Source organism: Sciurus carolinensis, chromosome 7 (genome assembly GCF_902686445.1).
Source record: "Sciurus carolinensis chromosome 7, mSciCar1.2, whole genome shotgun sequence".
In the NCBI taxonomy this organism is placed as follows: Eukaryota; Metazoa; Chordata; class Mammalia; order Rodentia; family Sciuridae; genus Sciurus; species Sciurus carolinensis.
Window position 1 is genome coordinate 137,617,539 of NC_062219.1, and position 12,517 is coordinate 137,630,055.

Sequence of the window (12,517 nt, forward strand, 5' to 3'; positions counted from 1 at the left end):
GACAAGAAGAGATTAAAGAGTGTACAGCAAATTGTTTCTGAAAGCAGAGTTTGTGGCTCACTCCGACCCCCAGCTTGATTTGCCATAATACAAATCAAGGTTCTTTAGTAGTAGGTTGGAAATAGCTATATTTACTTCTAAGATTGATGAGGTGAAATTATTTGAAAACATACACACAACATCTATTTATCATCTATCTACTATGAATCTATCATCCATCTATCTTATCTATCTGCTTCGTGTGTGTTATTGTTAAGGTTTGTGTGCTATAAACCCCAGAAGAACCTTGAGGAAACATAAATATTGTTACCCCTCTTTTGTCTTGAAGCTCAAAACACAAATAAGGAATTGTTCAAAAGCACCATGGACTAGCACAAGTGAAAACTAGAACTCACAGTCTGTGCTGCTGAGATGCATTGCTTGTTACCCTTGCTAAAATATGATTTTTTTTATAGTCGTGACATTTCTGTTAAGTCAGCTACTCATTTCTATAAAAAATACCTGAGATAACCAATATAGAGAGAAAAGATGTAGTTTGACTCACCTATTGGAGGTTTCAGTCCATGGTTGATTGGTACCATTGCTTTTGGGCCTGGGAAGAGGTAGTACACCGTGGTTGGGTATGTGGCAGAGCAAAGCTGCTGACCTTGAGGTCAGGAAGTGAAAGAGAGAAAGAGGAAGGGGCTGGGGTCCTACTGTCTCCTTTAATAGCATGCCCCCAACACCTGAGGACCTGCCACTAGGTTCCACTTCTTGAAGACTCCATCATTTCCTAGAAGTGCCATGCTGGAGACCAAGGCTTTACCATGTGGTCCTTTGGGGGACACCAAAGATCCAAACTACAGCAGCATCCAAAGAAGTCCCACCTGCCAAAGGGGGTGAAGTGCCACCTGCCAAAAGGGGTGAACTGGTTTAAGGTAGACATGATCAACAGATTTCATCTTGAGTGCTAAATTCAAATCGATTATTCATTTCTGCCTTGAGAGGCTCAATCTGAGCTGTAATCATTCAACAAGATTTGGCACTACTGTAGAATCTCTTATATACAATGGCCTTGTATTTTCCATCCTTCCATAAGACCACAGCAGGTGTTTTTTTGATGGTTCTCCATGCTGAGCATCCATTGACTCATCATAATTGTTCATGAGAAAATATTCACGGAGAATTTTCTGTTTCTAGAAGCTAGTTTTAAAATTAAATATGCAAACTACCTCCTTCAGTGAATGTGGTTAATAAGGAGGTTAGGAAAACTAACTAACTTTGACATCAGTATCTATTAGAGTCATTTTCTTCAAAGGACAAGTGTTTGTCCTTTTATCTAGGGGCGGGTTGTCGATTGCAGAGATAGAACGGTTTCTCAAGCAGTTGTGGTTAGTTATATGTCATATTAAAAATTAAAAACATTCTCTTCTGTGCAGATACAGATATAATCAGATTAACTTTATTTTAAGCATCTATTACATTCTTATTAATAACAATATACTGTTAAGCCAGTTTAACAGTCTAGCAAAATGCATTTCATTTCTAAAAGTTGGGTATTGAAAGGCTTGGTAAGTGCTGGGATACAACTTAATGGAGTTATGTGTGATGTACCTGTAGAGGGGACCCAGTAACCCTCATGGCTTAGCACTGAAGTTTCAAAATCAGTTTCAAAGGCTGAAAAAAATGTAGTTATATAGACCAGAGCATGCCATTCTGACTTCTTATGTTTTTTTTCCCCAAAATGACAATCTACTGACCTAAATCATACCCAAGGCATTCTCAATGGGAAATTCTGACCATAAATCTTCCTTGTAAATAAATACCAGTAGCCTTGTCTGTTGGAGCCTTGGCACATAATACAAATGATGTTTGTACCCTCTGTCGTTGGGCCAGAACTGGCACTGGCTGCTTGCAGGGCTGTGTTCCTGTTACCTTTCAGCACCTGAGTGTTGAGGTGAGATCTCAACACAGGCAATAGGAAGGAAAGAGAGAATCAGTGGCTGTCTGTCCTTCTACGTGTCTAGTCACTCAATCTACTAGTTTCTCTACTTGTTGGGCTCATGCTATCTCTGACAACAGACCTGAGCCTGTGTCATTGTGTGAAGGAGATGATCCCAGGGAGACAGGTGAAGCATAATCACTAATTAAGGAGACTAACTCCTCATTCCTCCAGTCCCCAAACAGCCTCATTACTTTCTAGTTATGTACCCCAAGAAAGGTTAAAGTAAGGGATATTGGTTCCCGCTGATCAGGCCACAGTGTGACACCTATAAAATGCACCATAAAACTACATTATTTAATAGATCAGAGTATTGCACCTGCTTTCTTATCTCCTCTTAGGTGATTAAGTTTCCCACAAATGCAATTTGTTAATGTGGGGCCACATCTTCTCACAAGGTAAATCTGTGAAATTTGGCAGGCATCCTCTTGGCTGCAGGTGCAAGATGAAAGACCTTTCCCTGGCTTTGCCAAGATGAAAAATAATGCTGTGCTCAATTCCTGGGAAAAGTATTGTATCACAGAGGGTAGAACCTGATTCCAGGAAAGGGGAATAGAATTCTAAGAGCCATATCATGTGCTTCTCTTCCTTTGGGGAAGTATGTTGCTCTAAAAGGCTGAGTGTGAAATCAGGAGTTTTAAATGAGGGCAGGTATTGAGCAAATCTCCCCATTAAGAGAAGTCCTCTGATATTTGATGCTGTAGCCATTTGCAATGATAAATGATAACTTTTGCTCTTATGCACTATGAGAGCTTAATTAAAGCTTAATTAAAGCTAATGCTCAGAATACTTTGGAAGGTAGAGCGATTCAAAACTAACTTCCATGCTGGATAGCTTAGGTTTGGAAAAGAGTGTCTCTGAAGTATAAAGTGTCCCTACTTTCAGGCCCCCTCAAGTCCTGTCCTTTTTCACACCTAAGTTAAAGCAAGAGCTATTTTTGTAATAGAATTTCCTTAGCCAACACTACAAGAAGCCAAGCCTGGGTCTATCTCAGCCTCCTGTGTATTTACTTAGAAGGTCGTCTTTGAATCTGCAAGTCCAGCTCGCCATATACGTGTCTCAGGGAGTCACTGGTCATACTGGCAATCAACTTCCGATGTCCAGGGACCCATGGCTGACACACTTCTTCCCACTGCACGGTGGAGTTGGGCCGGATTTCACTGAAAGGATGGAAAAGAGAGAACAGGTTGGCAGACTGAGCTTCCCACCTTGATCAAGAAGCAGAGAACCCTTACCTGAACCACTTGACCTTTTTCTCTCAGCCGATGGTGGCCAGAGGACTGAAGGACCAGGCTGGATGATTCAGCAAGTAGGAACCCAGATGAGGTTCCTACTGAGGCTTTGCAGAGCCATTCACCAACAATCCCATTGGGGCATGGTTCCTTCCACCTGTATATATCCTCTGGCTTCACAATAGAAAGCTGGGCTAGATCCACCCAGCCATGAGCCAACCAACTCTAGTTCCCTCCTGAGATCAGAGCTCTATCTGAATCCTCAACTGCCTTGGCTGAGGCCCTGGTGCTCTAATCAGTTCTTGCCAACCCCCAGGAGATGGACCTTGTTCCCAAGCTGAACATCTGACTGTGATCCTGTCTGCTGCCATCTGACTTTGAGTATTTCTACACTAATTTGTAATCCCATCAACCACCATATTGTATTTCTGCTATCAATTCAGCTTTCTGTTTCTTGCCAATGTCCTAGTCTAGCCTGGTAATTCTAGTAACCTTTTACGGTCCTAGAGTTCTTCTCTTCTTTATTGCACACTCTACAATCTCCCCAAGTCTTGAGGACAAACCTACTCCAGTGGCTGACTGAAGTCCCTCAGGGTTGGGGAGATTAAGGTTTCCCTGGGGTCCTTCTAATACATTCTCCTATGTAACCCTGGGAGCAGACAATATGTGGGTTTTATGTGGGTGACAGTGCCTCAAAGTAGATAGATCTGCTTCAACATATGGATAGTCAAACCTGTGAAGTCAGTTTTCCAATATCAGACAGTTGGCAGATGGGCAGAGGTGGGATTTGACCCCAGGTGTTTCTGAGTGCCTGCTCTTCCTGTGACTGTATATCGTGTTTTACACTTTATTCTATAAGTGACACCTTTTCTCACCACTGTGCTTCCTTTTTCACAGGTTTTATTTTTCAAGAAAGACTTAGGCTTTTTTTTTTCCCCAGTATTTAAGGCTTCCTGCGAGTGTTGTATGTGGAGGATTCCTGGTCTCTGCTTGATGACTCTCAAGGAGGGCATGTGCCAGGTGCCCTGGCCTGGAACCTGAGTCAGTCTTTTTCTGGGGGAGTGGAAGGGAGATGAATCAAGACCATTATGAGCATCTTAGAAAGATAAAAAAGCAATTTATTTCATGGGGTTATTGAGACAAGTATGTCAGAGTTGGCAAGGGCCTTAGAAATGACTTAGTCCAATTGTCCCATTTTATAGATGAGAAAACTGAGGTCCTAAGGAGCTTAGAGAATCTCCAAGGTCACAGAGTCTGATGGCCCAGATAAAGGAAGAGCTGGAATTATAGTCAACTGTCTCTTCTTTCTAGATTCCTGACAGTCAAATAGAGTTTTTACTATTTGGACCTTCACAAAAATCTGAATATCAGTATACAACATGCAGGTTGCTAGAAAGACCTCCCCAAAGTGAAAGAATTGGCTGCATCCACCTCAAAACAACACAGCACAGTCTGGCTTAGGGGCATCTGCATAAGGTAGAACTTGTTCCAAATACAACTTGTTCAAAGTCAACCTACTGATTCTCAAAAGTTCCTGTGTGGTCACTGGAAATGATATTTGAATTCTAGTGGGTTTGGAGGCCTAATGTTTCTGAAAATATTTAGCAGTTTTGAGCTTTAGAAGTTATGAAAATGGAGATTTTAATGATATAAGAACACTGAGGAAAAATAATTTTTGTCCATGGTATGGTTCCGTAATGAATACTATTATGCTTGGGGCATATGCTATGGTGACAGCTACCTAATAGATGGAACCACAGAGAGCAAAGCAAATCTGAATGAATGCATCCATTTAAAAAAATCCAACAAACTATCTAAATAATGTGTAATGCCCAGTGTCTGTATGACAAAATATTTCGTAGTGGTTATAAGCTCCAAAGACTCTGGAGTCAGGGCACCAGGTTCACATTCTGATTCTCTTGCTTATTAGGTGTGTCAATGTGGGAAATTGATTTCCTTCCCTAAGCCTCAGTTTCCTCATCGGCAAAGTGAGGATGTGGATTATCCTATAGCACTCATGTGAGAAAGAAATCATCTGAGCAGGGAGGTCAGGACAGGGTCTAGTATGTAGTGAAATATTAAGAAAATATTTTAAAAATTCAGAAAATATTTGTCGCCATCATTTCAGTTATGCCAACATCTTTGTTTATGAGATGACAAGAGAGTGATATAGCTGCTTCTCCATCTACAGACCTCACTAGATAAATTAGCTACGTGAGGGAGTTTCATCAAATCATCAGGCTATGGCAACATTCAGGTGGGGGCAATTCTTAGGCCATATTGGACTTTTGGGTTGAACAGAAACTGAAGGGAACAGGTCCATATATGACTGGTTTAGTCCGTAGCTATAGATGGACACACCTAACTTAAGCCTCAGAGTAACACTGATGACATTAGTGAGCAGGCTGGAGTCTGTGCCACGCTCTTTTCCTAGTGGTGTGTGGACCTGGAAGGTGGTTAGGGTCTGCACTCAGGAGACCAGGGTTCCTCTGCTTTCTCTGAAGGCCTGGATTCAGATGAATGGGAAGGTAGGGGATGAGGATCCAGGAGGAAACAGGAATTAGCAAGGATGCATTTCTTATCTGCCCAACAAACAAGGCATTCTTATCCCCCAGTTTAGAGGTAAGGAAAAATCCACTTCAAAGACAATGAGAGGCTTCCCCAAGATTGCACAGACGGTAAATGGCGGAGTCAGAAAGGAATACTGTGGTAGGTTCACAGACCCCACAGGAGAGGGCTGGGAGGCTGGAGAGAGACTCTACCTCCTGGGCACCATGGAAGGATCGGCAGGCCAGGCAAAGGAGCTGGGTGCAGTGCTGAGCTTTGCACTGGAATGGCTGTGGGAGGGGGTAAGGAAAGTTGGGCGCGGACCAAGGGCCTAGCCAGATGGACCGCCATTTGCCCTCAGGGGCCTGGGACCAAACGGCATCACTTCCCGGAGAGAGATAAAGGGAAGGGAGGAATACAGGGCCACATACCTACACCTGACCTCTTCAATGTAAAGTTAGAACTCCAAGATTTCCTCTAACATCAGTAAAACAATGTGTATTTCAGCTGATTCTGGGTACACATCCTCTGGGTTCAAAAGGGTAAAGGCCTGAAATCTCAGAAATCCAGACACCAAATTAGAAACCCTCTTTTCTCTCGCATCTTTTCCAGTGAATTGGAGAAGGCATCTGAGCCCTTGGGAGCTCTGTCTGTGGTGCTGCTTCAGGCATTGACTTTGACACTGATCATCTAAAATGTCGACATTAATTTGATATTTCTTAATGCTTTCCTTAATTTTGGATCTTTTTTTTTACAAATCCACACCTTCCCCCTACTGTTTTTTTTTTTTTTTTTTACAAATTTTGGTTCTTTCTAAGTGTGGCTCTATACGCTATTTTCATCAGTTATTTAAAAGCCAAATGATGGGAATAATGCACATATACATAACATGTATTTTTTCAAACCCAGTAAATTGATTTTATGATTCAAAGTTTGAAAAACATCGACCTTGACATTATTTTCCTTCCCTATAAAAGGTGGACATCGGTGAACACTGAACGGAGGGTGGGTGAGTTAATATTTGTACTGAACTTAGAACTGCAGCAAGACATGGTCAGTGTTAAGAAACATCAGATATATTACGGTTATTATTACTATCACCTCTACCTTTGTGGTTATTGTTTGCTTTGCTTGAACTCTCTGCAGAATAATTTAGGAAAGCTCTTTGTGCCTATGTGCAAAAAAGCAATTCTCTGTTCTTAATTTACATAAAGTGTTCATATTTACTTAAAATTAAATGTAAATGTAAGTTTAAGATATTTCTTTTTCAACAGCTGTGCTTCTTTACCCTGATCCATAGGTTCTCTTGACCCTGGTTTCCCACGTGATCCATCAGAAGCATCTTGTGAAACAACTTTCCTGCTTAAGGATCTGACCTGGGACTGTGTAATGTAGGTACCTACCACAAACAGTCATCAAATCTTGATCTTCACCTCATTATTTGCTATTACTCATAAAATTATCTGCATAACCACAGGTGCATATGAAAATATTCAGACATGAAGGTACACATGCATGTCATTTTACCTACAGATAAATGCATAACAGAAAGTGAGAAAAAAATCATTTGCTCATTTTGGTAAGCAAAGTAATGTTGAAATAATCCTATTTCCTGGGGATGGATGTTGTGATAAATGATTCTCAGTAATGTGCTGAGCTATCAGGATATACTGGCCATTTATCATCTTGAATGCACACAGGCAAATGGGATTATTATAACAACAAACTGCAGCTACCTACGGTTTGTCCTCTGTGTGTCGAGGTTTAGCTTCTGTCCTACTTGAGAAACAAAGTTTAAACTTGAGTCGCAAAATTGGCCAAGTTTTCTCTTGAAATAATTCACTGAACCGGATCATTTTTTAAAAGAGAAAAATGAATCTGGAAGATGAATTATTTGATATTCTGGAAGTATCAGGTGCAGAAACTTAAAAGCTAAGAGTCTATAGAAATGAAGCCTTCAAGCATCTGAGATGGATGGGAGGCAGTGGAAAGAGTGGAAAGTTAAACCATCTTGGACCACACACGGGTTCCATATCTGCAAGACCCACAGCGTTTCCCAATACTGCCACCCTGGGGACCACACTTTTACATCTGCACCTTTGAGGAACACCCAGGTAAACCATAGCAGATGTATTCACCTTGAGCAACGTGAGATTCTTGGGACAGCCAAGGTGCAAAGGTAGCAGAAGTTTCCAGTACCCTCAGATAAAGCGTGTGTGGCTACTGTTTGAGAAGGAAAAACTGGATACAGCAGGGGGCTGTTTGGAAGAGGAAACATGTTTCACTTTGCCTGAGCGATTCTTGCATCTGATTTGAGTGGGAAGGTGCGAGAATGGGTGAGCAAGACTGTCGTTTCTGACGAAAGCAGGGCTATGGCTGCTGACCTCTCCCTCTAGCTGGGGTTGATTTCTAATTTAATTCTTTTTTTCCCCCTCCTGCAACTTTCCTATTAATACAGGAAGACTGTTATATCTTGTGCTTGCCATTTTAAAAAAGCACTCAAATTATTTTCTGTGTTGTGTGCTGCATTGGTTATGAGGTATCTCTTAAAAGATGGGATGCAGAAACTGAGACCTGTAATTCTAAAGAAACGCAGAGAGGCATTGTGGGCAAGAACAGCGCCCCAGAAAGGATGAGCAAGGCCTTGGACTTGTGTTATAGCTTACAGAGTCGGGTGGCTTCCATAAAAGGTGTTGGGAAAATTCCTAACATATCTGGTCATAAGGTGGTTTCCAATGTCCTCACTTCCCTTTTCTATGCCTTCGAAGGTCACCCTGCAGGAAATGTGCTAGATTGATTGATGCTGACAGGGACTTATTTGTGGTAGAAATGAAAGTAATAAACCTCAAAGATTGGGACCCATTCTGAGTGTCACACTTTAAGAGGAGCACAGACAAATTGCACTGTTTGGGAGAGGGAGGGAGCTGAAACCACATTAGCGGCGAGAAGGATGAAATCGGTGCAGGTATTTGATGCCAGGTAGAGAAGACTCAAGGAAGATGGGGCAGCCGTTTGCAAACATTTGCATGTCACCAGATGGAAGAGACATGGGCCTTATTTTGTGTCAGTCCAGATAACAGAATCATCACTGGTAGGGTCTAAAGGCAGAAAAGGTGTGATTTCAGAGCTACTTGACTGTGGAAGGGACTCTCCTGTTGGGTGACTGTCACTGTCCATAGATGCCACAGATGCAGATCAGCAGGGCACAGTCTGACGGTGCTGGGTTTGGAAGAGGCTGAGTTCCTTTCATATTATTACAGATCCTGGGGCAATCTTTGGTCCACAGCATGGAACTGATTGGGTCACTAAATATAGGAGTTGGAAAGAAAAGACCTATAGGCAGGGACATCTTTCAACATCCTACTTGGCACATGGCGGTGCTGTGAATGCTAGTAGGACTGACACAGGAGGTGGCATGGCAAAATGATGGAAATGAGTTCTGGAATCAGCCACCTTGAATTTGAATTTCGACTCCATTCATATAAGCTGGGTGTCATGGAGGCAACCAACTGACCTCTTGAAGCTCCAAATGCCTCAGCTACAGAAGAGAGTTAATAACTGCATCTCCCTCACTGGGGTGGTTTTAAGGATTCAATGATGGAAGTGCTGGTCAAACCAACCCTATTTTTACCCCAGACCCCAAAGACACAATCCATAAGAAGTTGCATCTTTCAGACATTTTCATTGGAGGGTAGATGTGATCAGAAAGACAGAGAGAGAGACAGAGGAAGCTTCCCATGGCCCCAGCTGCCTTCCTGCTTTCTTCCAGCACTTACCGGAACATCTTCCTTTTTGGACGTATCACTCCAGGACCTTCCAGATATAACCAGACATTTTGGAGAGTTTCTTTTAAAGGGTTGGTGAACTCAACAGTGACAACCATGTCCGAACCAACAACCGGAGTGCCACGGACCTAAGACAAGGGAGAACACAACTCATTAGTTCTCAGTAAAACCTCTTTTCTGCACCACTGTTTCCTTTGCCATTTTCACTTTGGCTGAAGCTTTATAGGATGGTTATTATTTGAGTCTGCAACCAGCCTGAGGAGGACTGCATATTGCTTGGACTTGAGGATACCTATTGAGAAAAAGATGGAAAATTACTAATTAGAATCACACTCTTTCCCTCATTATAAAAATCATCCTAATTAGAGTTCAGGTTAATAGCTGTGGCCACTGGCTGCTTTTTGTCGGCAGGAGGTGGGAGTGCATTTGGAGTAGCAACAGCTTTCCTTGACGAGGGCAGCCGAGCAAACTCCACTTCTGGAAAGGACTCAGATCTCCTACCAGGACTTGAGGGATTCCTGAGATCAAGAGAGAGAAAATACTCTGTGGGACTTGTGCCTTCTTGCTTTTCAATGTCTAAGGAGAGAGTCCTAATTCTTGAACTTGAAGATGAGGAATCTGGACACTTAGACAGGGACAAGAGACTTTTCAGCTACAGCCACACCAGCTGAGCCCAGAAAAGGAGAAGTCTAGGAGGATTTAAGGCTATTTGTGGGTGAATTTGGCCAAAAACACTCCCCCAAATATCAGGTATTTGGTAAAACATCACTTGAGAACACCAGAGTTCAATGTCGGCTTCGACACTTGCTGACAGTGAAGACCCAGGTGGTCACTGATACTTTCTAAGTCTCAATTTTCTTTTCTGTAAAACTGGGCTGACATTCATACGGGGTGATGTTTGTAGAATGCTATTATTATTATTATTATTATGCCTTATGCTGTGTTTACTATGTACTAGGCACTTGTAACTACATACTTTCCCAACACAAACTTAATGTGCTAGAAAATGGCCAGAGTGCTATAGGATTTTATTTTATTTTTTTGTTTAAGGAGTACGTATACCAAATGGACAGATCTGAATAAGACCTAAAGCACTTGAGAACAAGATAAAAAAAATAATATAATAGTTCCTCCCTCGTAAGAAAGGGTTGAGGTGAGATAATGCACAGAAAGCTGTTTGCAAGGTTCATGGTAAAGGCTCAATACATTATAGCTCATGCTTTCTTGGAGTGGAAGTGCTCTGGGTAACTTTATTCACCTTTTATTTTAGCACACTTTTAACTCCAATAGTATCCCAGTGCCCAATAAATATTTGTTAAGTTAGGTGAACTGCTTAGAAATGGAATTTACTGGTTGCTTGAGTTTTCTATGTAACAACCTGGCATTATTAGACCTTGTTTCTTTAGCCAGTGTGTAACCTGGGAAACTTTCTTAAGAGTGGAGGTAAAAAGAAAGGATGTCACCCAGATAAGAGGACCCTTGCTTACTGACTCTGTAGTAAAGAATAAAATCTTATGATTTTACTCTTCAAGTCTTAGTTTATGACTAAATTCATGCCTATGGGATTTTTTAAAATCTATAAGAAAATGAAACCTTCAGCAACTTCCCCATGTTTGTTACACTCATAACCCCATCACCTGGGTAGCAGTGGGTGGAGAGATGGGTTCAGGAGGATCAGAAGTGGAACAGACAATGGTCATGATGGTGTCAACAGTTGGCACTTGGTCTGTGTGCGAGGTCAGGTGGTTAGTGCTTTACCACTATGGAGGTCTTGACCTACCCCAAATAATTAAGTTAGACTCTCATGTGGTGGAGTCTTTCATTCGTTTATTTTGAGCATCTTTGTTAATTACCAAGGACCAACCCCAGTTGGGAATGCATGGTTCTCACCTAAGCCTCACAACACAAGGTCTGAGTTTGTATCAGCTCTGAGACACTGAAATGAGATGACAGCAGAATGACAGCTGTTCCTGTAAGAAGCTGATCCTGTAGGATCATTGGTGCAGGAACTCCATTTTATGAAAGAGGAAACTGATCCAGAGAAATAGGTATCTTGCAGGAGAATTTGAAGCTACAGACCAGGATGGGAGTCAAGGTCAAGTCTTTCTAACTAGAGAGCCTGAACTTAGAGCCCAGGACTATATGCCCAGAGGACCCAGGACTGTATGCCCAGAGGGAGCCAGCAAAGGCAACAACTTAGCCTTAATGAGACAAACCAAATCATTTTGTCCAGAGTTCTAGACACCAGCCAGGAGCAAGGGAGCTTTCCAGATTGGGTGGGGGACAATGTTGGATTTGGAGCCACAGCAACAAGACTGTGAATAAATAAGGTCTAATGGGGGAGAAGTCAGGTTAAATAAGGAACATACCAGAATGTGAACCAGAAGTTCATTTGTGGCTGCTGGGGACAGAGTGTGAATGAATTAGTTGTGGCAAAGCCAATAGTCAAGGTACAGACCGGAGTTTCTCAACCTCAGCATGATTTTGTTATGTGGGCTGTAGGACATTTAGCAGCATCTCTAGCTCCGTCTACAGGATGCCAAAGGTACCCCTATGCCAAAAGTAGCTCCAGAAACTGCTAACTATCTCCTGGGAAGCAAAATTGTCCCCCAGTTAAAAAAACACCGGTATAGACAAAACATGTGGAAATCATTCTGAATTTGTTACTTTCATCCCAGATGTATGGACATAGTCAATTTAAACACTGAAGTACATTGAAATATGTTACACAGTGCCCTTGGTTTAATTCTCTCATGTGTCCAGGACATTTTTTTCCACATTTAAGGAATTAAAAAATCCTTTAGAGTTTTAAAAATATAAAATAGAGTTAACAGTTATAAAAACTCTCTATTTGAAGAAGATGGGGATTCTCCAGAGACTTTATCAGTCAAAATGTTCGCTATGATGATTTTAATTCTTTCTGGGAAGGACATTTGGGGGCCATCTGCCTTCTCCATGGCATGCTATTACCA

The 12,517-nt window shown here is 41.9% G+C and overlaps 1 protein-coding gene across 2 annotated transcripts in view; it reads right to left on the reverse strand.

Annotated features, from left to right (window-relative positions):
• Nucleotides 1–1,425: 1,425 nt before the first annotated feature.
• The window catches only part of F13a1 (coagulation factor XIII A chain), a 176,579-nt gene continuing 165,487 nt past the window's right edge, over nucleotides 1,426–12,517 (reverse strand). For both annotated transcript variants that reach the window (XM_047559683.1, XM_047559684.1), the window contains exons 14-15: nucleotides 9,537–9,673; nucleotides 1,426–3,141 (exon numbers count right to left, since the gene is read on the reverse strand). In XM_047559683.1, the coding sequence (XP_047415639.1) occupies nucleotides 2,988–3,141; nucleotides 9,537–9,673 (291 nt within the window). In that variant the 3' untranslated portion in view covers nucleotides 1,426–2,987. The remainder of the gene's footprint in view (nucleotides 3,142–9,536; nucleotides 9,674–12,517) is intronic.